Source organism: Mesoplodon densirostris, chromosome 15, assembly GCF_025265405.1.
Source record: "Mesoplodon densirostris isolate mMesDen1 chromosome 15, mMesDen1 primary haplotype, whole genome shotgun sequence".
Classification (NCBI taxonomy): Eukaryota; Metazoa; Chordata; class Mammalia; order Artiodactyla; family Ziphiidae; genus Mesoplodon; species Mesoplodon densirostris.
This window is the reverse complement of record NC_082675.1, coordinates 27,991,940-28,019,813: the sequence shown is the minus strand read 5'-3', so window position 1 is coordinate 28,019,813 and position 27,874 is coordinate 27,991,940. Positions and strand designations below refer to the sequence as shown.

The 27,874-nt window shown below is 40.9% G+C and overlaps 1 protein-coding gene across 12 annotated transcripts in view; it reads right to left on the bottom strand.

Moving 5' to 3' along the window:
* Positions 1-27,795, bottom strand: part of FAM210A (family with sequence similarity 210 member A) — a 47,722-nt gene extending 19,927 nt beyond the window's left edge. For 8 of the 12 annotated variants that reach the window (XR_009534495.1, XR_009534499.1, XR_009534497.1 and 5 more), the window contains exons 1-3: positions 27,597-27,795; positions 7,909-8,419; positions 1,766-1,877 (exon numbers count right to left, since the gene is read on the bottom strand). Coding sequence is in view for 1 of the 12 variants with exons in the window: in XM_060118522.1 (XP_059974505.1) it covers positions 1,766-1,877; positions 7,909-8,378 (582 nt within the window). In the remaining 11 variants the exon portion in view is untranslated. The other 4 variants (XR_009534502.1, XR_009534503.1, XR_009534500.1 and 1 more) reach the window with 4 other exon arrangements.
* Between the last annotated feature and the right edge of the window lie 79 nt (positions 27,796-27,874).

Here is a 27,874-nt window from a genome sequence, read left to right as displayed (position 1 = left end):
GACCCAGGATTAGAGAACAGGGGCAGCACCAAAGTTCTGTACCCATGTGCTAGTGAACCTGGGGGGAAGACTCACTGAGAACCAGAGGGAGGGCTCAGGACCCTCCCTATAACAAAGGCACATGCATTTCCACTCCCCAGAAACCCTGCCGACCTGCACATATTGTTCATCTAAACCGGAACCAAACTGAGGGGCAAACCCGGGCCAAATGTTTGTTCTTCACTGTTTAGTTTAGTTTCACTTCCAAATCTCTTTTCTTTGGCTTTTCCAGGCTTTATGCTACTTTCTCATTACAGTCCATGCTGGGCTTGGCATCCCAACCAGGAACTTCCATGAGGCCAAAAAGTGGTAAAATGGCACACCTATAGGAGACATGTACACATGTCAACTGACCAGAGGTTTAAGGTCCCAAACTAACTAGTAGATGAACTGGTACAAAGGGAGAATTGTAAGAGCAGAGGCTGCATCACATTCTGAGGCAAGAAACCTCAGTGTCTGCTGCTCTACCTGAGAAACCAGGTTACAGAAACCAAACACCCAGGTGGACCCTCCACACCTCCTTCCTTGCACAGGAACATGAGCAGAGCCCCTGCTGACACCAGCCCACCTGCGTGCCAGCCTTGTGTTTCAATTCCAAGCAGGCCAACAGGCACTGAGCACTGATGTGCCTCCAGAGCACAGCACAGGCACAGTGGAAACACAAAGAAAGAAGACATAACTCTAAATTCCTAGGAGCTCATGATCAAAGACAACAGACATTAAAAAAAGACCTAACACACAGTGAAATGAGAGCATGGGATAAGGAACAGTTATAATTAGGGAAATGGTTTCAACCATCATGACAGTTGGATTAAGGTTAAATTATACACACTGTTAACTAAAAACTTGATAATTTATTAATTTAATAAGTTTTAATGTTGAAAAACTCAGCAATTAAGCTTTAGCCCTCTAGTCAAAATTATCATATAAGAAATCTCTCAATATTTCAGAGGATTTTAATGAGGATGACAGAATAAAACAACACTATTTTTGAGTACTACTATACACCCGTAATTCTAAGTATTTTCATAACAGAAGTAAAATAACATCTAGTTTCCCAATGTCTTCTACCTGTTTTCTTAGGATAAAGCTACATAGAACCTAATTTTTTGTCAGTTGAGAAAAATTAGATTAATATAGCTAAATTCCACAATTTACAATAATGAGTCTTCTCTTCCAAAATAACAACCCGTAAGTGTAAAAACGATTTATTTACAAAGATGTCATTGTCTGAATCCAGACAACAACTGTAAAGACAATGAACTCCAAAATGAAACATACATTACATCAACAACTAAGTCTAAGGTTTATCACATAAAACAATTTGATTAAACTTTACTATTTTACTTTTTAGAAAGATAAACTAGTATGAACAGTAAAATAAATGCTAAATTTCACTAACATGTCAGGTGGCATGTGGATCTCTGAAAAAGGAAAATGAATGTACTATCAATAGGAGAAATGTCACAGGGACAACCTGTTCATTAGAAATTCAGAAATCTCGCTTTGTCTCATCACAGCAGGTTATGAAAAACCTACCTATTCTTAAAGCAATTCTTCCTAAACCACCATTTTATTTACCCTTAAAAATTTTAGTTTACTTTTAATCATTAGACATGTAAGAGATGAAACACAGTATTTTAAGTTACAAAGGTAACCCTGGGAGCAAGCACAGAGTGTTACAGAGGTTCAGCGTGAGGAGCCATCTACCCACAGCAGTACCTACCTTAAACAGGGCATATGCTGTTAGTGCATTTCCACTCTGGGAATTTTTCAGAATGTTTACTACGCTGTCAGGTAACCCAATAAGTTCTAGAAAAGGAACGACATTCACTCCTCTAAGAAAGAAACAGAAAGTAATTTATATATACATATAGATAAACTTCTAGGGATAAATATTTTCAAAAGATTATCTGAAAACATCAAAACCAAATTCTGTTTAAAAGTCAATTCTGCACCACCAAGCACTCTAATTTCACTCTAAAAGAACAACATGTGCATGAACACCAGCGTCCTGCTGTGTCTCACTGTTCACAGCTTCTGTTCATGGACAACCCTAATTAGCACACTGAGAAAAATAGAATCATTTATCAGAGAAAAATTAATAGCATTAAGTAACCTAAGAGAAATGATCAGAAATGATTCTAATCATTCTCCTGATCTTAGAATCTTTAGTTCCTTAGAATGATCCAACTCAAAGTTTAAGACCTAAGATTTTTTACCTCTAAAATTACATGTCAAACTATACTATTATCATAAAAACAAGTGATATTATAACACCACTTACTGTTATTATGCAAAAAATAAATGATTCTATGGGTTTCATGAAAACTTCAATTATTCTAAAAAGATGCTTCTATTCTATTATCAGACTTAAAAGGCAGGTAAAGAAGCAATTACCATGAATTGCAACAAATTTTTGGAGGGAGGGAAAGAAGGCAGAAGAAGTCTCTAATCCAACTGGTAAGCCCTAATTTCTTTTTAGTTTCCCTGAGTGTCAAGTTTGCCACGCCAGAACACTCATGCTCTCCCAGTCTCTCCCTCACTGCCTGTAGTTTTGCAGACGTTGTGAGCCTTCACCTCAAACCACAACAAGGTTCTTGTTCTGTGCTTCTCCTTCATAAACATAATATAATCATCACAGCCAGGAAACTTAACATGTAGGACAGTATATAGTTAATACAACAGTACGTTATTTAATGTTAAAATTCCCTGAGTTGTCCGGTGAGTCCCTTGTCACTATCTTGTCATGTCTTCCAGTTCTTCTCCAGAAGCGCTGCTCAGCACTTTCTGTTGAGGAGGAAGGCAGGATGTCTTTTTTGATGCTGAGATTTTTGAAGCTCCCAGGCCAGCTTTGTGGTAGAACAGCCTTTCATTTGGATTTGTCTGATTGTTTCCTCATGATTAAATTTGGGGTAAATGTTTTCAGATAGGAAAGCTGCAGAGTTGATTCTATGTCCATCTCAGAGCATCACAACAGGAGCCACACACTCAGTCTGTCCTGTGAGTTTGACCTGGTGTTTGACTTGTGGTGTGAGTCTGACTTGTGGTTAAGTTCGGGTCCACAGGTTGCTCCTCTGTACAAGTACTCTTTCTCTTTGTAATTAAGAAAGGGAACAGCCTGGATCCATTATTATTACAGTAGTAGTAATCTCCTAGTTTATTTTTAATGTTAAAAAATAATTTGCTTAACTGGGGAAAAGTCCCTCTCTGATTTCACTATAATACTAGGAGATCAGAGACTAATCTCAATAGATATGGATGATCATCACCAGGAATTACTGGCCATCTATACAAGAGGAAACCAGATAACTGAAGGAAATTTTAAAGAGTTAGATTTAAAAATCAACTACAAGTCCAATCCCATTTCTTTTATCTCCACCCTCATTTCCTTTTCAAATCTCTTAAACAACAGAACCCCACTGAAGCAAGACTTAGTACTACAAAGATTTAGCAATTCTGTGGATCTAATCAAGTCACTAGGTACAATAACATCCTACCATAACATGCTAATCATCTCTTCTGGTACCCGTACAATTACCAAATTATTTCATTAATCATTTCTTAGTTCAGACTAAGCCCAGTATGTAAAATCTACATATTTAATGGCAATCATGCAGCGGGGGGGAAAGACAAACATTTGGCTAAATATAAGACAAAACGGAGTGATTTAAAAACACAAAAAACAACTGGGACTTCCCTGGTGGTCCAGTGGTAAAGAATCTGCCTTACAATGCAGGGGATGCGGGTTCGATCCCTGGTCAGGGAACTAGGATCCCACATGCCGCAGGGCAACTAAGCCCACATGCCACAACTACTGAGCTCGTGCGCCTCAACATGTAGCCCATGTGCCGCAAACTACAGAGCCCACAAGCTCTGGAACCTGTGTGCCACAAACTACAGAGCCCACGTGCCCTGGAACCCATGCACCACACCTAAAGAGAAAACCCGCAGGCCACAACTAGAGAGAAGCCCGAGCACAACTAGAGAGGAGCCTGCACACCACAACGAAGAGCACTTGCGCCGCAACGAAAGATCCCGCATGCCTCAACAAAGATCCCACGTGCTGCAACTAAGACCCAACACAGCCAAAAATAAATAAATAAATAATAAATCTTTTTTAAAAAAACCTATCATAGGGCTTCCCTGGTGGCGCAGTGGTTGAGAGTCCGCCTGCCGATGCAGGGGACATGGGTTCGTGCCCCGGTCCGGGAAGATCCCACATGCCACAGAGCAGCTGGGCCCGTGAGCCATGGCCGCTGAGCCTGCGCGTCCGGAGCCTGTGCTCCGCAACGGGAGAGGCCGTAACAGTGAGAGGTCTGCGTACCGCAAAAAAAAAAAAAAAAAAAAAAAAACCTATCATAAAAACAAACAATAATAACCAAGATATCTTGCGCAAGTATCCTGTGTAAAATAAAGAAGCAACCACCTGGTCCCACTTTTTTCTAAACTATTGATTTGATGACTTAACTTTTAAAAAATAACTTTCATTTCCTTTGGAGTTATTAAATATGAAGCATTAATGAGGGTCTGATCCAAACAGTAATATCCACTTTTGTCACAAAAGTTCCCTCAGCCTGAGAGAAACCTGTGCTTCATAAACCACCAGCTTTATGGATGTTCCAAATGATGCAAAAGTACATCCACAGTCTGGATGAAGTGCAGTGAAAACCAGGACTGTGTCTCAGAATGGACCTGTAACTTTAGAAACTTGAGGCCCAAACACAAGGCATCTAAACGTAGAGACAAAGCCATCATCAAAGAGCTTCATTTGACCAAACAGAGAACTTCTTGTTAGAAGATGAAAGATCTCTGCAACTTTTCCAGAGAGAAGCAACAACAAAGCTTAGTTTAAAATAAAATGTATGGACTTCCCTGGTGGCGCAGTGGTTAAGAATCCGCCTGCCAATGCTGGGGACACGGGTTCGAGCCCTGGTCTGGGAAGATCCCACATGCTGCAGACCAACTAAAACTAAGCCTGTGCGCCACAACTACTGAGCCTGCGCTCTAGAGCCCACAAGCCACAACTACTGAGCTCACGCGCCACAACTACTGAAGCCCGCGTGCCTAGAGCCCATGCTCCACAACAAGAGAAGCCACCACAATGAGAAGCCCACTCACCACAAAGAAGAGTAGCCCCTGCTGGCCACAACTAGAGAAAGCCCGTGCGCAGCAACAAAGACCCAATGCTGCCAAAAATATAATAAAAATTAAAAAAATAAAAAATAAATAAATAAATAAAATCTACGAGGACGCACAATTTAGATCTCCCTGAAATAAAATGTTTCAAAAGCCTGAGATCTTCATCACTGCGTTAACTAAATACAGAATGGCATTTTGCTCTGTGGTGCTGAGAGGCAGTAATGCTAGCTGTCCCTCAAGTTACAAACTATGTTTTCCCTTTTCTTTTAATAGTAAGTAGGCAACAAGCAAATAACAGAGAACGAACTTTTCCCAGGTAAAACCAAATAAAATAAACCCAGCCTCTAGTCAGTTGAACTGAAAACCTGTATTTAACACAATCAACTCCAATATCACAATAAAATCATCTCACAGTGAAAGATACACTGCCATGCAAACATACACTAATATTTTCTAAGTATCACTTCCCTTAGAACAAATCAACTTTCAATTTCTCAAGCATTAAGGATTTAAAAAAACATTAGGGACTGTTCTGGAAAGCAACACATCCTACCTAATATAACTTAGCTATGTGATGCTGTAACAGAACTGGACCAGTGGTCATGGTGGGGCAGCAGAGCTGGGTCTGGGAACCAAATTTCCATGCTGACAAAGAGCCAAAGGCAGGCGGTGACAAGGTATCTGACTTTAAAGTGGACAGTCCCACCACATTTACACACAGGCATTCACAGAAAAAAGAGGGAGAAGGACAAAACCAAGAAAGGTGCACTCCACAGGGGACAGCAGAACGTCACCACAACTGCATCAGTGCAGACACCACCGAAAACGTCCTAAGTCTAATTAATATTACTAGGTTATTTGAAGGTCTGTGTTTTGGGTTACAGAACTCTTTTACTGAAGGCAAAGAAAAGTAAAAGGAACAAAAGTACTCTTTTTTATAGTCTAAATAAGAATCTCATATTCAATTATTAAAAACTTAGATTTCTCCCCCTGAGGCCAGGAGGCTGAATGCTTATTAAAGACAACCTAGCGAAGGCAAAAGAAACATGGAAGAAACTCATCATCATCCACAACACCGAATCAGAAAAATCCTAAACGCCTCAAAAAAGAAAATTCAATATGTAGAAAACTATTCATTAAATAGAAGAACTGAATGCCTATGAAATTTTTATGCAAAATGGTACATGATTTTAGGCTCTGTTAAAAAACTAAGGGCAGTTCTGAAGATTTCTATAAATATTTTTATATATGTCCAGAAAATGTCATTAATAAACAAAAAGATAATTCCATAAAATGCACATATAAGAATCTCTGCAAAGAAAGGAATTCTTAAAGAAAATAATAATACATAATGAAGAAGGAAATAACTGAATAACAAGAACTAAATAGAAAGATATGAAAAGAAACAGAACAGCATCAATTACACAAGGTTAAAAAAATCCTTTTATTCAATAGAACTTTTGTAAAGAAACATTTCTAATCCCATGTTTCCCAAGAATAAGAATAGTCTCCATTCCATCATCTTTTAATTTAATAAATGATAAGCTTTTTCCAATGAGTGAGCTTTACATTAAAATATTTAATACCTTACTAACAAACCATTAAATATAACCAAAAACTGAAAATCAGTGGACTTTTGGAAAGTATAAAATAATTCTAAACCCATCAGGGGAGTTTACAAAAACATCAAAGTGGTCTTCACTGTGCATCTCACTGCCTGCAGGATGGTGAGCATACTGTTCGTAGGTCACACCCAGGCCACAGCAAGAAAAGCCACAGAGCACTCGGGACAGGCACACACTGGCACACTCAGTTCTGCTGGTGGCAGAAAGAAACTGGAAATCACTGGGAATCTGTTTTCTACTTGTACTCCTGCTCCTAAAACAGTGTGAATGATACAACTCACTTTAAAAGAAAGGAACAGTAATTAACAAGAAAGGTACATTTAGAAATTCTATGTTTTATAATACCTGGAGGCTAGGACCACTAAATTAACTTTTTAAAAAACATTTATTTTATTGTAGTAAAAAATACCTAACATGAGATATACCCTCCCCCTTAACAAGATTTTAAGTGCACAACAAATCAACTTCTGATCAGAACAAAAGACCTTACCCTTGACATTCATCAGATGTAACATTAAAGCCTAAGTCTGTAATTTGTTCATTTTTGTGTCTACAACAGATACAAGCCAGGCTTTGCAAAATCTTACTAATTTCCAACCAAAACCATACACATGGCAAAATAAGTTATCTTTTCACGTTGATAAACACTGTAAGAAACATATAAGTACGGAACTAACTCATGGTGCTGCCAAATCTCTGGAAGCTATAATTTTACTCCTGTGCTATCCTATATGTTGCATAGTGATTAAGGTTTGAAATCAGATTCTGAGTTATTTTGGGGAAAACTAAGTTATTTTGACTTATTCTTGCTTAATCTGTTTTCTCATTAATAAACTGGGAATAACTGCACTGCCTGCTTCATACGGTTGCTGTGAGAATTAAATGAGATGATACAGTTATAAAAATTTTAGCATAATACCTGCTGTACACAGTAAGCAAATGTTAGCTACTGTTATTAAAATGTGGAAAACTGCTATGAAAAATAGTCATCCTCTACCAACTGAAGACATTAAAGCATTTAAAAAACTACTTAAAGGCTTTCATTAGTACAATTAACATTCTGATAAAACAGGGAAAGGCGCTCAATCAAGCAAAAACTTACTTTATGGCTGCATAATAAAACGTTCCAAACCAAACACCAGAAGTTATTAGATGCACTGGAATCAAAACTTTTCCATATTGTCTAAATGTTTTCTTAAATCGTTGATAAAGACTAATTGATCTGTCTTGTAAAGGATCAGGTTCTTCCTTTTTTTCAGAGGGAGTTCCTGGGGATGTAGCACTGGATGACAGAACCCTCTTGGATAAGATATCCTGCTCCCACTGTTTATGGACCCCTGGTTGGGGTGGGTGAGCAATGAATGGCTTCCTTTCCTTTGCAACACACTGGGCAGCAGGTAAGTGCAGCCATCGTTTCTGAGGGCCCTGTACCCAAACCACTCTGGATTCCAAGGTATACAAAAGTAATGGTCCCTTCATGTTTTGACAGTGTCCCAAAAGACCAGCTTTATCTGGTTCCATGCATGTCCTATGTGCCAGTCGGAATACAGTCTTTGGTACATTCCATTGCATTTTGAAGAACGAAGATTGATGGATTTCAGCTTCTATAGAGACTAGATTAAAAAAAATTAGATTATACATAGATTTCCATTATAAACCAATCTACTTAAACATATATCATTAACTATTATGAAGTAAAAGGATAGACATTGTTATCAAATCCACAGAAATTAATGTTAAGGTATATAGTTCTACCATACCACAATTTTAGAATTTCATTAAAACACATCATTTAAATATGATATAGTAAACCAGTCCAACAGACATCATGGACAGTAAGATTTTCGGGCTATTTTATTGCCACAAAAGGGATATTTGTAGGGCTTCTGTCATTCTACAAAGAAGCAGTGTAGTATAACAGAAAAATCAGATCTGGAAGCTAAAGAGCTGGGCCCTAATGTTTTGGGGTCATAATTCTGTGCAACTGTCTTTTAGATTTGAAGCCTAAACCCACTAGTAAAACAAGGATTACTTCATAGGTTTTTATAGGAATTATATGAAATTTATGATGAAAAAGTGCTTTTGTAAACTAACAAGCATCATATAAGTGTTAGTTATTAAAATATTAAGGTCTGGGGCTTCCCTGGTGGCGCAGTGGTTGAGAGTCCACCTGCCGATACAGGCGACACAGGTTCGTGCCCCGGTCCAGGAAGATCCCACGTGCCGCGGAGCGGCTGGGCCCATGAGCCATGGCCACTGAGCCTGCATGTCCGGAGCCTGTGCTCCGCAACGGGAGAGGCCACAACAGTGAGAGTCCCGCGTACCGCAAAAAAAAAAAAAAAAAAAAATTAAGGTCTGATGAATAGTTGACATCAATATCATTTATTCTATAATGCTTTTAGACTAAATTATATAAAACTGGAAATTACATGTTATTAACTGGTGAGAACAGACTTTTCCAGATAGCTAAAACTTTGTTAAAAAGACAGGATAGAGGGGCTTCCCTGGTGGCGCAGTGGTTGAGAGTCCGCCTGCCGATGCAGGGGACACGGGTTCATGCCCCGGTCCGGGAAGATCTCGCATGCCGCGGTGCGGCTAGGCCCGTTAGCCATGGCCACTGAGCCTGCGCGTCCAGAGCCTATGCTCTGCAACGGAAGATGTCACAACAGTGAGAGGCCCGCGTACCGCAAAAAAAAAAAAAGACAGGACAGTATAATTTTAAAAAAACACAGACTTTGAAATAAGATGGGCCCAACTGAGTTAATAGTGGTATTTTGAGCAAATTACTTAGCCTCTCTAGACACAACGTTTCCTCACTGGTAAAATAGAATTATTGTATGCATTATTATATAGCAAATCAGTTCCCTTCCCTCAACATCAGGCAGTGCCACCTAACCCCTAATCTTCACCCGCACCTTGCACCAGCTACCTCTCCAATTCTAATACATTGAGAACAGATGATCTTATTTTTTATAAACTGTGTACTTAATAAGAATCACAAGTTTTGAGTTAGCACCTCAGTAAATCAGCACTCCAACAAATACAGATACACCATTTTACATGAATGTTTGTTACCTGGGATACAAAGCTGTCATTTAAAAACAACTACTAACAAACTGTCTCCTTATAAAATTAATCGCAGACTCGTCTCTTCCTAATAATTAACTTAGCTTCTATCAGCCTCTCACAGATGATCCAACAACACAAGGCAAATGAGCTGTGAAATGAAACTGCAAATCTTGCAAAACAAACAGGCTCCCAGGAAGCCTTTAAAGGTGATACTGGAGATGGCTGAATCAAAGCAAAGCCAGTGAAAAGTGACAGAAGACTCAGACCAGTTAATAACCAAAGAGAAAGCTACAGGGTAATGACATGTGCTTCAAATAAAGAATGATTTAAACACTAAATGACTAAGGCCATTCAGAGAAATGATTAAGTCCGTAATTATTTTTTACAAAACTGACTTATTTTTTTGTTGTGAGTCAGACAGTTAAGTAAAGGATATCTTATTGTGCTCTCCTACCACCTCTATTTTATGTATAAATCTGTGCCATGCCTACTCCAAGGGGAAAAAACACCAACTGGTTATTTATTCTAAGAATTAGCTCAGTTGGAATTATAATCTAAAATCTGTCAAATATAAAAATTCATTTAGAAACTTTTACTATGAATTTTTTGGTCTCTATTTTAGTTGAATTTATTTTGAGGCTTTTCTCCAGCACCATTCGTTACCTTTGAATGATTCCTGTCCCTGGCGTTAGTACAGGTGTTTTCTGAACTCAAAAGGCTTTCTTTTTCTCTTTTAAACTTATTTCCTTTACAGGGCAGTTTCCCAGGAGGTGAAGTTCCCAGAAGTCTAACTTTCAGATAACTGGATTATTATGTGTTTGTGTTAGTGAATAAAAAGGAAAAGGATTTTTTAAAAAACCTCTTTCCAGGCTTCCAGTTTGCATCCTTTCCCCCGGTTTCAACTATTCCCCTCCCATTTTTAAAAACATCTTTATTGATATAATTCACATACTATACAAGTCACTTATTCAAGGTGTAAAATTCACTGATTTTTAGTATATTCACAGTTGTGCAACCATTGCCACAATCTAAATTTAGAACATTTTCATCACCCCCAAAAGAAACTCCACATCTACTGCAGTCACTGCCCATTCCCTCACCCTCCCAGTCCCAGGCAACCACTAATGTACTTTCTGTCTCTACACTTGTCTATTCTAGACACTTCATATAAATGGAATCACAGTATGTTATCTTTTGTTCCGAATCATGGGGAGCTGGGGATGTTGTGGGGGGAGTGGAGGTGGTTTGAAAACAGATTCCTGGACTCTCTTAGACCTAATAAATCAGAATGTCCTGCAGTCAAGTCACACCCGACAATATGAACTTAAGAACCATTTCTCGAAGCCCATCAAATGGCTTCAGTGCCAGATGCAGCATGGCAGCAAAAATATCATCTATCATAACCATCATCATCATAATGGTAAGATGTTTTTGATTTTGAGCCCTTACTATGTGGTTGGTGCTTTACAAACATTTTACATGTATTAACTCGTTTTATTCTCGTAACAACCCTATGAAAGAGGGACCATTGTCATCACTTTACATTTGACGACACTGTACCAGAGAGAGGAAATAGCTTACCCAATGTCACTCAACTGCTGAGTGGAGGAGCTGGGATTCAAACCTAGTTTAATCCCAGGCCCAAACTGGATCACTAAGCTAACATGGCCACTTGTAGAAGGAAGAGACAGTGCCAATTTTCAGCAAACCAAGACATACAAGGCACATGGTCAAAGCTCCCTAAGGAAACATAGGGCCCGAAAAATGAGTCAAATTTTACATTAAAAACTAAAATTAAATCAATTTAAATTTAAATGGGTGGGTGATGGCTAGACTCCCAAAGGTATCCAATCACAATACTTGGTGACATACACATTAAGACTCATGCGATTTCAAGGAACAAACCTACTTCAGATGAGTGCAAATAAAAGTAGAGGGCAGGAGACTGAGTAGTATATTCAATATTCTGGAGTGAACAGGCTTCAGGAACATAAAATGTCAAAGTAGAAATTTTCTTGTCTCACAGCTAGCACCTGTGTATAATGGCCTTAGCTCACTGGCAGCTTCCATTTCTTGATTTTACTAGTCTGCTCATATTTTCAATTAAAGATAAAAGTTTCTGGTTACTGGCCAATTATGGAGGCGCCATTCCTCTTAAGCTCTACCCAGATCAAGTCAGCTATATCTGGACAGGTGAATGAGTGGGTCTGAAGAAGCTGTGAACTAACAGGCCCCTAAAATATTTGATACACATGGAGAATCTGGAGAACTTAATCTTGAATTTCTTCCAGTGAAATACAGTAATTCCAGTAATAAATATTTAAATCATGAGACTTAGCTTATTTCCTACAGAACGGTGACACATTATTTTCCTGCTCTTGCAGCATGAAACTTTCATTCTAGAGATGAGGGCACTGTTCTGAATTGCTTAGAATAATTTCTAAGTAAAGCCTGGTTCTTTTAATGACCTACTTAATTTTAGTAAGCAGGCTATAGCGTCTAACTTAAAATGGAAAGCTTGGAATCTGAGAGGTCAGACTGCCTGGGTTCAAATTCTGAAAACCTTATTTATAAACTATGTGACCTTTGGACAAGTTTATCAGCCTCTCTATGCCTTGGTTTCCAATTTGTAAAATGGAGTTAATAATAGAACCTATTTCATAGGGCTGTTGTTAAGGATAAAATGAATGAATACATGTAAAAGGTTTAGAAAATACCTAGCATGCAGCAAGTGCTCAGGAAATGTTACAAGTTATTATTATAAGTAAGCAAAATAGCCTATTGCCCTTATTTGCAGTGGTAAAGTCTGAGGATCAGTGCTTGAGCCAAAAGGAGATTCTATAGGATAAACAGTTGCTTAGGATGGGTCTGGCCCAAAATTTAAAATTTATATGAAACTGTAACGAATCAATTCCCTAATATCTAACCTTTCAGAGACAGGGCTCAGGACCAGGCATGAGGAAGCAGTAACACACATGTCTGAAAGTCAGGAGCCTCTCACGTAGTCCTGAGGCAGAGCAAAGTAAAGTGAAGACACAGTGGTCAAGAGTAAAGGCATAGGGGCTTCCCTGGTGGCGCTGTGGTTAAGAACCCGCCTGCCAATGCAGGGGACACGGGTTCAAGCCCTGGTCCAGGAAGATCCCATGTGCCGCGGAGCAACTAAGCCCGTGCGCCACAACTACTGAGCCTGCGCTCTAGAGCCTGCGTGCCATAACTACTGAAGCCCGCATGCCTAGAGCCCGTGCTCTGCAACAAGAGAAGCCACCACAATGAGAAGCCCACGCACCGCAACAAAGAGTAGCCCCCACTCGCCGCAACTAGAGAGAGCCCGCATGCCGCAACAAAGACCCAAAACAGCCAAAAATAAATAAATTTTTTTAAAAAAGAGGAAAGGCATAAGGAAGCAGTGGGGACCATGAGGGAGAGGGATAGGGATGGGGATAGGGAGAGGGGAGCTGAGTTAAAGGAGTGAAGGGGAGGGTAGATGGACTGGAAACAAATGACAGTGAGAAAGCACAAATATTAGAGTGCTGTTGGGATTCTAGGGCCACTATATCCTGAAATTCCAGTTCCATGAGGCCAAATGAGTTAGTTTATGAGACTCCTTTCCTCCCTCTATATCCTTACCAAACCCATACTGCTCAAGGTTATATGAGCATGTTTCTGTTCCTAACACCTGGAAGCCTAAAACATTCAAGCAGCACTAGAAATACAATAGCTGCAAAAATTAACTAATTTATACTTTGTTCTTACATAAGAAATAAAAAAACGGCTAAAAAGTTAGAGTTGAAGCAACAAATTTCAATAGCAAAACTTGGTTCTCTATTATGTGAATTCAAAGTAACTCTTTTGTCAAACAAATTCTTATTTGGAAGTCCAACAAAGGAAATAAATAGAAGCAAAGTTGCTCAGATTAAAGCAGGAGTGAGAGGAATGGAGCCTCTGGTTTGCCCCCACCTCCTCCAGCTCATAGGGCACAGCCACAGAAGCCCTAACAGTGAAAACAAAATCTCTGTGAATGTTGGTCCTACTTTGCCTAACTGCCAGTTCCCCACCAGTCACAACATAGGCACTTATTCCTACTGAAGCTCCTGAGCTCCACAGGCTAGATAAGAAACTCCAAGGAAAATTTAACAGATATTGGAATTTTCTTGGGGCCTGCCCACTAGCAGGACAACACAAGCTTCACGACACCCCAGACCCCATACCCAACTGTGTCAGGAACCAGCCCCATCCACCAGCTATCTGACACTAGCTCTGAGACCCGGCCCTGCAACCAGACTCCAGGACCTGGCTCTGTCTGCCAATAGGCTGGCACTAACCCCAGGACCTACCTTCACCCACTAGTGGGTGAGCAGCAGCCCCAGAGTCTCCTGGACCCTGACTCCACTAACCAGTGAGCCAGCCCTAGCCCCAGGGCCTCCTGGGTTCTGCAGTCAGCCACCATGTGACCTGGTCCTGCCAACCAGTGGCCAGCAGCCTCCACACAAGGCAGGGCCTGGCAACCAACAAGACCAGGGGCCAACCAAGCCTACCAGACTGTTCACATAGTCAGCCCACTACAACAGCAGGACCCATGCAGCCCTCATAGGGGGAAGCCCTAGAAAGCTAGGGTGATGAAAGGGAAGTACACTGCTGGGACACATAGTTTGTCTCCTACAAAAGGCCACTTCTCCAAGATCAGGAAATGTAACTAACTTATCAGTTATGTTACAACAAAAACAGCAACTTAGGCAAAATGAGGCAAGAGAGGAACACATTCCAAATGAATGAACAAGATAAAACCCCAGAAGAACTAAAAGTGGAAACAGGTAACCTACTTGATAAAGAGTTAGGGCAGGGCTTCCCTGGTGGCATAGTGGTTGAGAGTCTACCTGCCGTTGCAGGGGACACGGGTTCGTGCCCCAGTCTGGGAAGATCCCACATGCCACGGAGCAGCTGGACCCGTGAGCCATGGCCACTGAGCCTGTGCATCCGGAGCCTGTGCTCCACAACGGGAGAGGCCACAACAGTGAGAGGCCTGCATACCGCAAAAAAAAAAAAAAAAAAAAAAAAAGAGTTAGGGCAGTTATCATAAAGATGATCAAATAACTCAGGAGAAGAATGGATGCACGGAGAGATAAGTTAGAAGCTTTAAAAAAGAATTAGAAAATATAAAGAACAACCAAACAGAAATGAAGAATACAATAACAAATGAAAAATACGCTAGAAGGAATCAACAGTATACTTAGTGATACAGAGGCATGGATCAGCAAGCTGGAAGACAGAGTAGTGGAAATCACTGTTCTGAACAGGAAATAGAAAAAAACAATAAAAAGAAATGAGAACAGTTTAAGAGACCTCTGGGACAACATCAAGTGGACTAATATTCACATTATAGGGGTCCCAGAAGGAGAAGAGAGAGAGAAAGGGGCTGAGAACATATCTAAGGAGGTAAAAGACCTGTACTTGAACACTGATGAAAGAAACTGAAGATGACACAAACAAATGGAAAGATATACCATGTTCATAGATTGGAAAAATATTGTTAAGATGACCATACACCCAAGGCAATCTTCAGATTCAACACAATCTCTATCAAAATACCAAGGGCATTTTTCACAGAAATAGAAAAAATAATTTCAATAATTGTATGGAAACACAAAAGACCCCAAATAGCCAAAACAATCTTGAGAAAGAACAGAGCTGGAGGAATCAGTCCCTGACTTCAGACTACAATAATCAATCAGCATGGTACTGGCACAAAAAGAGACACATAGATCAGTGGAACAAAATAGAGCCCAGAAATAAACCCCTGCACTTATGGTCAATTAATCTACAACAAAGAAGGCAAGAATATACAATGGAAATAAGACAGTCTCTTTAGTAAGTGGTGCTGGAAAACTGGACAGCTACATGTAAAAGAATTAGAACATTCTCTAACACCATATACAAAAATAAACTCAAAATGGATTAAATACCCAAATGTAAGACCAGATATTATAAAACTCTTAGAGGAAAACACAGGCAGAACACTCTTTGACATAAATTGCAGCATTATTTTTTTGGCTCCATCTCCTAAAGCACAGGAACTAAAAGCAAAATAAACAAATGGGGGCTTCCCTGGTGGCACAGTGGTTGAGAATCTGCCTGCCGATGCAGAGAACACGGGTTCATGCCCCGGTCCGGGAGGATCCCACGTGCCGCGGAGTGGCTGGGCCCGTGAGCCATGGCCGCTGAGCCTGCACGTCGCAACGGGAGAGGCCACAACAGTGAGAGGCCCGCGTACCGCAAAAAAGAAAAAAAAACACAAAATAAACAAATGCGACCTAATTAAACTTAAAGCTTTTGCACAGCAAAGGAAACCATCAGTAAAATGAACAAGACAACCTCCTGAATGGGAGAAAATATTTGCAAATGATGTGACCGATAAGGCGTTATATCCAAAATATATAAATAGCTCATAAAACTCAATATCAAACAACAACAACAAAAACTACCACAACCCAATTACAAAATGGGCACAAGACCTGAACAGACATTTTTCCAAAGAAGACATACAGATGGCCAACAGGCACATGAAAAGATGCTCAACACTGTTAATCATCAGACAAATGCACAAAGGTTGGCGAGGATATGGAGAAAAGGGAACCCTTGTACACTGCTGGTGGGAATGTAAATTGGTGCAGCCAATGTGGAAAACAGTATGGGAGGCTTCTCAAAAAAACTAAAATTGAACTACCATATGACCCAGCAATCCCACTCCTAAGTATATATCTGAAAAAAATGAAAACATGAAACATGAAAAATATTGAAAAAATTCAAAAAGATACATGCACCCCAACATTCACTGCAGCATTATTTACAATTGCTAAGATATGGAAGCAATCTAAATGTCTATCAAAAGATGAATGGATAAAGAAGATGTGGTATATATAAATGGAATAATACTCAGTCATAAAAGAACAAAATTTTGTCATATGCAACAACATGGATGGACTTGCAGGATATCAGGTTAAGTGAAATAAATCACAGAATGACAAATACTGTATGGTATCACTTATATGTGGAATCTAAAAAGAACAAACTAGTGAATATGACAAAAAAGAAACACCCACAGAGAACAAACTAGTGGTTACTAGTTGGGAGAGGGAAGGGAGGAGGGGAAAGATAGGGGTAGAGGATTACGAGGTACAAACTACAATGGATAAAATAAATAAACTACAAGGATATCCTGTACAACACAGGGAATATAGCAAATATTTTATAACAACTATAGATGGAATGTAACCTTACAAATTGTGAATCACTATGTTGTACACCTAAAACTTACACACTACATTAACTATACCTCAATTTAAAAAAAAAAAAAAAGGAAATCTTCCCATTTGCAACAACATGGATAAAACCTTGAGGGCTTTATGTTAAACAAAGTAAGTCAAAAAGGAAAAGAAAAATATTGTATGATCTCACTTATATGTGGAATCTTAAAAACAACAACAACAAAAACCCAAACTCAAATTTGTACATACAGAGATTGGAGTGGTGGTTGCTGGGGAGGGCAGGGGGGTGAGGGAAGAAGGCATGGTGAAATGGATGAAGGTGTTCAAAAGGTACAAGCTTCCAGTTATAAAAGACATAAGTAGTCATGAGGATGCAACGCACAGCATGGTGACTATAATTAATATTGCATTGTATATTTGAAAGTTACTAGGAGGGAGGGAGGGAGATGCATGAGGGAAGGGATGTGGGAGCGGATGTATATGTATGACTGATTCACTTTGTTATAAAGCAGAAACTAATAAAAAAAATTTAAAAAAAAAGGAAGTTACTAGGAAAGTAGATCTTAAAAGTTCTTATCACAAGAAAAAAATTCTGTAACTATGTGAGATGATGGATATTAACTAGACTGTGGTGATCATTTTGCAATATATACAAATATCTGAATCATTATGTTATATAGCTGAAACTAATGCAATGTTACATGTCAATTATATCTCAATCGAAAAAAAAGATGTTCATGCTCATCAGCATGTCTCCAGAGAATTGCAAATTAAAACAAGATACCACTACACATCTATTAGAATGACGAATATCCAAAACACTGACAACACCAAATGCTGCGGAGGTTGTGGAACAACAGCAACGGTCATTCATTGCTGGTGGGAATGCAAAATGGTACAGTCACTTTGGAAGACAGTTTGGCAGTTTCATATAAGCTAAACATAGGCTTACAATGAGTCAGCAATAGCACTCCTAGGTACTTAACCAAAATGAGCTGAAAATTTACATCCACACAAAAACCTGCACACAAATGTTTACAGCAGCTTAATTCATAATTGCCAAAAACTGGACATAACCAAGAAGTCCTTGAATAGATGAGTGGATAAACAAACTGATATACTGTATGATTCCAACATTCTGGAAGAGGTGTGACATTCTGGAAGAGGTGAAACTATAGAGATCAGTGGTAAAAAGATCAGTGGTTTCCGGGGGGGTGGAGGGAAGGGATGAGCACAGGACATTTTTAGGGCAGTGAAACATTCTGTATGATACTGTAATGGTGGATAAATGTCATTATGCAATTGCTAAAACCCACAAAAATAAATATACAACACAAAGAGTGCGCCCTAATGTGAACTATGAACTTTAGTTAATAATGTATTGATATTGTTCGTCAATTCTAAAAAATGTACCACACTAATACAAGATGTCAATAATAGGGGAAACAGTGTGTGGGTGGGTGGGGTGGATAAGAGGGGAATTCTCTGTACTATCTCTGCGCCATGTTTCTATAAACCTAAACTTCGCTAAAATAGTCCATTCATTAATTTGTTTAAAGACAGTACACTGTGGCCTAACCCAATACAACTGATACATAGTATAACCTTAACTTGAAGTACAGGTATGAGGACAGGATAAACACAGAACTCATCAGGTTGAAACATAATAAAAAGGATAAATGAAGGAAAGAATTGCCTCTACTTAAACAAAGTCCTCAATTACCACCAAACAGGAGGAAATTCAAATTTTCTCCTTCCAACAGATTAATATTCTAATTTATTCATTTTGATCTCTCTTAATCACACCTTGACTGCTGTTTCAAATCAAATTTAGTTTGCTGTTTAGAAAAAGTAACAGTATGCAAATTTATTTGCAGCACTTTCTGGGCTGTTACTTTCCTGCTCCCTAAGGCACTGGATGGCTTCAACTTAATTTCTATTATATAATCCATCTTCTTCAATCTATTCTGCTTTTAAGCTTTCTATTACCAAAATTGAGCCACTAAAGCTGAGGCAATGATGAAGCCATTGTTAAATTTCTAATCTTCAGAAAAGGTTAAATTATGCCCCCTAGTGAATTCCCAAGGAATTTCATTAATGACTCACTGATTTCCCCAGCTTGTAAAGAAAATCAAATTTTCCAAAATTACTACACAAATATATTAATTTACACAAAATGTTTCTCTTTTTTATCTCTTTTCAGAGGCTCTAAGTTCAACAAGGCAAGTCTGGGTGATTTGTTATGGTAACACTGGTCCAGAATCCACGTGGTTCCAGACTTCCACCCACTTCCTTTTGGGCTGTGGCAGGTGTTATCCCATTGCAATAAGAAGAATCCAAGCTTACAATCAGAAAGACTAGTTCTGACCCTTTCTGGAATTACTTTACTTAGCTCTTTTCCTCATTCCTAAAATGGGGTTAAATACACTTTTATCATATTGTATTTATATGATTAAATGAGATAAAGTATAGTATCTAGCACTTAATATGCTGGGTCAATAATTAATTCTAGCTTTCTTTCTTCGCCGTCTCATCTACTGACCTGGTCAAACCAAGCTCATAGTCTTCCTTCATCTAAACTTCTGCCATTATTTCATTTGTTTGACCCATGCAAAATCCCAGCCTCTCTAGCAATACACTCCACTGGTCATACCTTTGTCACTGAAATAATCTGTTACTGACCCACAACTGAAGACCTCAAACTACACTATCTCACTCTCTTCAGCCTCTTTTTCTTCCAGCTTCCACTCCTTTACTCTCTCTGGACTCTAGTTCCAGGACCTTGTCCCACTCTACCCGCCTTTTCCTTCAAATCCAACAGCTCCTCCTGGTTTCACTCTGAAGTCTTTATCCAGCCTGGATTCTACAGTGCATTACTTGAATTACTACTTTGTCCTTCTGCAACACCAGACCACAAAATCTAATCCAGAGCCAGTCCAACCATCTGTTTTTCCCACAACTACATCCCACAATCATAGCTGAGCACTAACAAAAGCCACATAACTGAGTAAATTAGTACCAGCATACATTGGTGGTACATCATTCTATCGCAGAAAGGCTCTGAATGCTGTGACAACCGATGATGGTTTCCGATCAGATGAGCTTCCTCCACCATACCTCACTTTTCCCAATCTCTTCAAGCCTCATACTTCACTTTCAGATGGTAAAATATAAAGTATACATCAGATCGTGTCTCTCCTCTGTTTAAAGCTCCCCAGTTTCTCCCAAGGTAAGTCCTTACAACTGCCTACAATGCCTTACTCCAGCAGTCCCCAACCCTTTTGGCACCAGGGACCAGTTTCGTGGAAGACAATTTTTCCACGGACTGGGGGCGGGGCGTCGGGGGTGGGGATAGGTGCAGGTGGTAATGCGAGCGATGGGGAGCGGCAGATGAAGCTTTGCGCCGCCGCTACCTCCTGCTGTGTGGCCCAGATCCTAACAGGCCGTGGACCGGTAATGGTCTGAGGCCAGGGAGTTGGGGACCCCTGCCTTACACAAGCTTCTACCTTTCCCTCTCTGAATACATCACCTACTCTCAGTCTGTGCCTTGCTCACTCTGCTCCAGCCACACTAGCCCCCCTGCAGCTCTTCCAACATGCTAAAAAGGCCCCTGCTTTAAGAACTCTGCATTAACTGTTCCCTCTGCTTGGAAGAGTCTTTCTCCAGATACCTGCGTGACTAACTCCTTCACTTCCTACAAGTCTTTGTTCAAATGGTACCCGCTCCATGGGGTCACTGCTCCCAATCCTTTCTCTTCCAGCCCTGTCATCCCAATATTCCTTATCTTGCTCTATTTGTTTCTTTTTCCATAGCACTTATTGTCTAACACCCTACATGACTCACTTATTTATTATTGTTTAAGGATAATTATTATTCACTTATTATTATCATTTAAGTCCATTTAAGGACTGACAAGGACAGAATTTTTTTCCCGTTTTGTTCACTGCTGCATCTCAGGTGCCGACAACAAAGGTTAGCTGGCACATAGGAGGCACCTAATATTTGTTAAATGAATAATTAGATAAAGCTATCCCCCACTTCCCCTTAAAAATGAACCAAAATTATTAGGGGATGAATTTTCTCAACTTCAGCCTTCTCCCTTCCAGTTACCTGCATCCACACCCATCTCAGGGTCAGTTAACTGCCTCCTCAGAAAATGAACTATCCCTCCATTCAAAGCCCATTCCTCCATCTGTGTTCTAGATCTAAACTCTTCCTGTGCTTTCCAAGAATTCTGCTCAACCAAGTTTTCCTTGTATTTTTCTACTGCTATTCCTTTTCCTGTACTCCAACTGCCCTCTCCTCTGGCTTCTTTCCTTCAGCATATACATATGCGATTAAGAAAATATGTCTCTCTATAGTATCTGCCCAATTTCCAATTACCTTCACTGCATTTAAGGATCCCCAGTTTAGTGGCAGCAGTCACTGTAATTTCTGACCCACAGAGAACAGCAATCACAGAGCTCTTCATGGATGCTGGGGCTCCCCTCACAAACTTAATTCTCCCAGTCATGGTGAAAAGTATCTCTTCTGGACTCCCCCAGAGTGGGTGAGCTGGTCTTATGTGTTAAATCCACTCTACCATTCCAGTCTCCCTAAGCCTTTGGACCCCTTCCTCTTTAGTGTACCAAGGCAGGTCTGGCATTTCAACTTCATTTAGCGTGGGTCACCTTTTGGTCCATGCTTCAGCCAACCAATCAAACTGTTGAGAGCCCTTTCTAACCCCTCAAACTATAAAAGTGAATCAAGAATCTCTGCTTAGTGGGCCTATACCAGTTCATTTAGCCCGGCCCAACTTTATGTTCCTTCCACCATTATCCCACATCCTTAATATCCATTCCTAAACATATCCCCCAGATTTCCATGTGTATAAACAAATAAACATTCCTGCCATTTTTTAAGAGTATGGCACACCCCCTCAGGTCACACTTTGTAGCTGACCCTTGAGGGCTTGTTAGGGTGGGAATCTAGTTATATGTCTAGAAGCAAAGAAGTGTGGTAGAGGTAGTTCTTGAGGAGAATCAATCAGCAATGTCTAGCCTTCAGGGAAAGTCATTACAGGTTAACTTCCTCAAACAGGAGTGGAAGGACTGTTTCTACCGCCAAAGAAGACTAATGAAAATTTAGGGGTTCAATACTCCATTCCAAATTTGAGGATCTCAACCTTCCCCAGTCAATGCTCTCATTTTAACAGCAGACACCCTGTTAGAATGGGAATTCATTTTGCATCGTAATCCAGCCACTGTGCAGGATAAGAGTTTGGTTTTCAGCAATCTGAGCTCTGCATCTACGTGAGAAGGGCAGACATAGAAACTTTCTGGTCATTTATACAGAGCTTGAGCTGGGAATTTCAAGACCTGAGCTCATAATTCTCCACCACCCACCCCCCTTTCTCCGAAAACAGAGCAACCAGTCAGTCTCATTATACTTCTTCATCATCTGGCAAAAATGTTTTAAATCTTCAAATACATGATCATCCAGAACCTGGTCTTTCAATAAGTATCTGAGTAGTAGTATCCAATGGTGGTATTTTGCATATCTCTATTGTCATATCACATCGTGGGCTACAGTGCCTGCCTTCTTTACCACTGAAAATAGTCAACAGCGCCTTTAAATCTAATCAGATTAGAGAACCAATTTCAGGAATGCCATAACCAATCCAGAAAATTCATCCTTAAGATTCTGTTCCTCTAGAACCACTCTCAGTACCAAAATCTGAATCAGACAGGGTTCTCCAGAGATACAGAACCAACAGGAAAAAACATATACATATATCTATATCTACCTATTGGAAATCTATTATTAGATTGTTTATTTAAATAGATATATTTATTTTAAGGAACTGGCTCACACAATTGTGAGGGCTACACATCTGAAATGTGTAGAGTGGATTTGCAGGCTGGAAACTCAGACAAGAACTGACACCACATGCAGTGGTTGAGAATCTGCCTGCCAGTGCAGGGGACACGGGTTCCATCCCTGGTTCGGGAAGATCCCACATGCCACGGAGCAACTAAGCCCGTGCACCACAACTACTGAGCCTGTGCTCTAGAGCCCATGAGCTACAACTACTGAGCCTGCATGCTACAGCTACTGAAGCCTGTGCGCCTAGAGCCCATGCGCCACAACAAGAGAAGCCACCACAGTAAGAAGCTGCGCACCACAACGAAGAGTAGCCCCAGCTCGCCGCAACTAGAGAAAGCCCGCGTGCAGCAATGAAGACCCAACACAGCGAAAAATAAATAAATTAAATTAATAAATTTAAAAAAAAAAGAACTGATGCCACAGCCTTGAGATTTTTTTCTTCTTGAGGCACCTCAGTTTGAAATTTAGGCTTTCAACTGATTGATTGAGGCCCACACATATTATGGAGGATAATCTCCTTAAAGTCAATTGATTACAGATGTTAACACATTTTCAAAATACCATCACAGTATCACTTAGATAAACAGGTACTATAGCCATGTCTAGTTGACATATAAAACTAATCATCACACATATAAACTTACAGATTTCTCAAGCAATCTTTACTTTCTATTACAGGAAAAACCTTTTAAACAATAATATCTTATGTGTTCAAAAAAGGCAATAAAACTTCAGTAGGGGCACTTCGGCTGAGTGGACTGGCGGAATGAACAGTTCTTCCAAAACTATCTGGAGAAACAGCTTCTACAACCACCTCTCTTTCCTACCTCCAAGAACACTATCATTCCTAGGAAGCTATAACATTGTATCTACATTTTAAAAACAATTTTTATGTTTCAAAAATGTGATCTTCAACTCCACAACAGAAATGACACCTTAAAGTTACCCACCTCTGAGTGCTCTCACTTTAAGGGATGGTATCTATTGAATCTGTTGCTTGCCTTTAGTCTGACCAGAAAACTTACAAATTACTACTTCATTTTCTCTCACTGACAAAAGTGTAACATCTTATGGAAAAACCCAAACGAACTTTTGGCCAACACAGGAGAAACCAGGAGAAATCTAAACCAGTCTGGGTGAATAATGGACCAAATAATCAAAACAGCACATAAAGAAATCTTATAAATGGGCTGAAATAAATCCTGTATGTCCTTTCAAAAAAAAAATGGGGGCTTCCCTGGTGGCGCAGTGGTTGAGAATCTGCCTGCTAATGCAGGGGACACGGGTTCGAGCCCTGGTCTGGGAGGATCCCACATGCCGCGGAGCAACTAGGCCCGTGAGCCACGACTACTGAGCCTGCGCGTCTGGAGCCTGTGCTCCGCAACAAGAGGCCGCGATAGTGAGAGGCCCGCGCACCGCGATGAAGAGTGGCCCCCGCTTGCCACAACTAGAGAAAGCCCTCGCACAGAAATGAAGACGCAACACAGCAAAAATAAACAAATTAATTAATAAAAACTCCTACCCCCAACATCTTCTTTAAAAAAAAAAAATGGGATTTTTAAAAACCTTTCTAGGCTATTCATTCATTCACTACCACCCCACTATGTGCCAGGCACTGTTCAAAGCACCTGGGTTAAACCACTGAACAAAATGATGATCCCTGTCTTGCTAGAGTTCATATGCTAGCAAGACAACATCCTTATCCAGCTATTTTCTCTCTGAACATAATAACCCAATCATTAAGAAGTATCAAGGGCTTCCCTGGTGGCGCAGTGGTTGAGAGTCCGCCTGCCGATGCAGGGGACACGGGTTTGTGCCCCGGTCTGGGAGGATCCCACATGCCGTGGAGCGGCTGGGCCCATGAGCCATGGCCGCTTAGCCTGCGCGTCCGGAGCCTGTGCTCCGCAAGGGGAGAGGCCACAACAGTGAGAGGCCCGCGTACCGAGAAAAAAAAAAAAAAAAAAAAAAGAAGTACCAAAACATTTTCTGAAAATCTACTATGTTTCAGTCAACTTCCAGTTCTGAGTCTGGCCTTAAACTGGCACTGTTTCATCATTAGCATAGAGTCTGGTCTCTGGAGTCAGGCTGCCTGGATCCAAAACCTAGCCTGCCACTACTTCCCAGCTGCATAACGTTGGACAAGTTACTTACCCCTCACCTATAAAACAAAAATAATCATATAACAACTATCCCACTGAAAATGTAAGAGTTAAATGAGTTCAAATGTATAAAGCATTTAATTTGGCACACAGAAGGTACTAAACTATCAACTATTATTATTTTAATTCAACTTCCAGAAAACCATTTATTACTCAGGCAATGGTGGGGAAAAATAACACCAATGGTAACTTTTAAAATATTCTTATCTAGCCCATTTACTCTCTCCATCACTACTACCTTCAAGAGTTCTTCCTCTATTCTTGAAACCAGTGGGTAATCATTAAATCCATTTCACCTGTAACCTGCCTTACACCCTTTTCCAGTCACCTTTCCCCACACTCCCCCAGCCTCAGACCGCCCTACTTCTTTATCCCATAAATACCCAGAGCCCTTCGCTTTAGGATAGATGGACTAGTTTTCCTGTCTCCTCACTTGCCTGCCTTGTGAATAAACCCTCTCTTTGCTGCAAACCTGAGCATCTCAGTGTTTGGCTTGATGGGAGTTGGGCAAAACGAACCTGGTTCAGAAATATTCTCAACTGAATTTACTTGACTTCTAGTTAACTTTTATAAAAACTACAAAATGTGATCTCTCTATATCTCATGCACAACATCAATTCACGGTAGAGTTTGTATAAGCATATAGTTAGGAGGCTTTTAATCTAATGAGAAAATTTCTTAAAAAGTCAAAATTAGATTCCTTTTCCATAAAATTACAACAGCAACTATCTTAAGAAACTTTAGCATTGGAACCAGCATATATGGATATGTAATTAGCCAGTTCTAAATGCATGGATACGCAATAACACATTCAATCTCTAGGACAACCTTTGCAGTTGTCAATAATAATGAACTCAGGTGGAGAGCAAAACAACCTACTATAAAAATAAACAACAAAGAGAAAAGTAAAAATATGCCATGTGGAAAAATATATTTTCCCAATACGCTGTGAAAAGTAACAAGTACCACTAAATCACACTGAGGAAGAGACATTTCGTCATAGTGATTTTCTACACATGTCAGCTGTGGCAGGCCACTAATTTATGTTTAGAGAAATAAATAAGAATACGTTTAGTTGAATTTTTAGGTTTGATGCTTAAACTTTCTTGGAAGGATCACTGGCTATTTTGTATGCATAAAGAGTATTTACAGACACATACTCAAGTAGTCTTACTTGTGTTATGAGGGCGGTAAGTATCAAAGGTGCATGCATCACTACGGTAAAAAAAATAAATCAACCTCGAAAAAAAATAATGAATTGAAGTTAATTCTCAACTTAGCTCACTGCATATAATAAAAAAAAAATACAAGTACAGTCATCTGAAATGGATGGCTCATCCTCATTCATTAAAAACAGACTTCAGGGCTTCCCTGGTGGCGCGGTGGTTGAGGGTCCGCCTGCCGATGCAGGGGACGGGGGTTCGTGCCCCGGTTCGGGAGGATCCCACGTGCCGCGGAGCGGCTGGACCCGTGAGCCATGGCCGCTGGGCCTGCGCGTCCGGAGCCTGTGCTCCGCAACGGGAGAGGCCACGGCAGTGAGAGGCCCGCGTACCACAAAAAAAAAAAAAAAAAAAAAAAAAAAAACAGACTTCATCCTTGGTCCAAAGTTTATAACTGGTCAACAACCTCAGAAAGTTTAGTGCCCACAATTTAGAATTTCGACTCGATTGTAAAGTACATGCTGCGAATGTTGCTTTCCCCCAGGCGAAGTCTACTGGCTAATATAACTGCGTCTACTGACAAGTAAGCAGGCTAGTGAACCTATTTCCAAAGCTGCTTTTAAACGGATCAATTTTGGTAAAGAATAATAGAAAACGTATTTCTGATCACGTTTTACACCCTTCAGGTGGGAGGTGCTGAGGCACAAAGCATCAACAATTTTAGGTCCACAGGCACAGTTGTGACCCTAGTCTGGGGTGGCAAGCAGGTACCTGCGACTCTCCAGTAGAAATTTAAGGGAAAGGACGAACAAAGCGTGTTGACTCCCCAGCCATCCCATACCAAAATCCAGAAAACACAAGACACTACCAGTGAGGCGTTTCTCCTAAACAGGTGTGGGTTGCCCCTTCCTTCAGAGCTGACAGATAAGAACGGCGCTCTCGAGAGAAGTCTGGCTGGACCTCCCGAATGCGGCGGTAGGGAGCGACCCGCGGTCCCCGAGGAGAAGTAGGGCGCCGCGCGTTTCCGAAGCAAGTCCGAGCGCGGGGGCTCCCAGGCCCCTCCCGGCCGGCGTCCAAGGAAGGGCAGAGCAAAGGGTGAAGGTGGCAGAGCGGAGGCTGGAAAACCGCCCCACAGACAGGGTTTGCATGACACCGTCGCACAGCGAAGGGCTGGGTGACCTCTGTCCGCCCCGGGGGCGCTCACCGCGGCGTACCACGTTGAGGAGGCCCCGCCGACTGCCCGGCCCCGCCCCCAGAGGCCTCGACCCAGGATACCTCAGGACCTGAGGCCGCCGCCGCCGCTCCCCGCCGTGCGGCCGCTTGGAGCCCCCGCCGTGTCCCTCCGCAGAGCCACCAGCCGACCGTGGGTCAGGGCGCCGAAAGCCGCGTGCTCAGGCGACCCGGCCTCCGGCCCGCCCGCCCAACACACCAGCACCACCAACCACTGGCTCGCACCCGCTCTTGCCGGCGCCCTCAGCACGGCGCGCGCGGCACGCCGGGACTCGGCGTTCCGGGCCGCGTGACCCACGCTCTCCGGAAGTGGCGTCACAGCG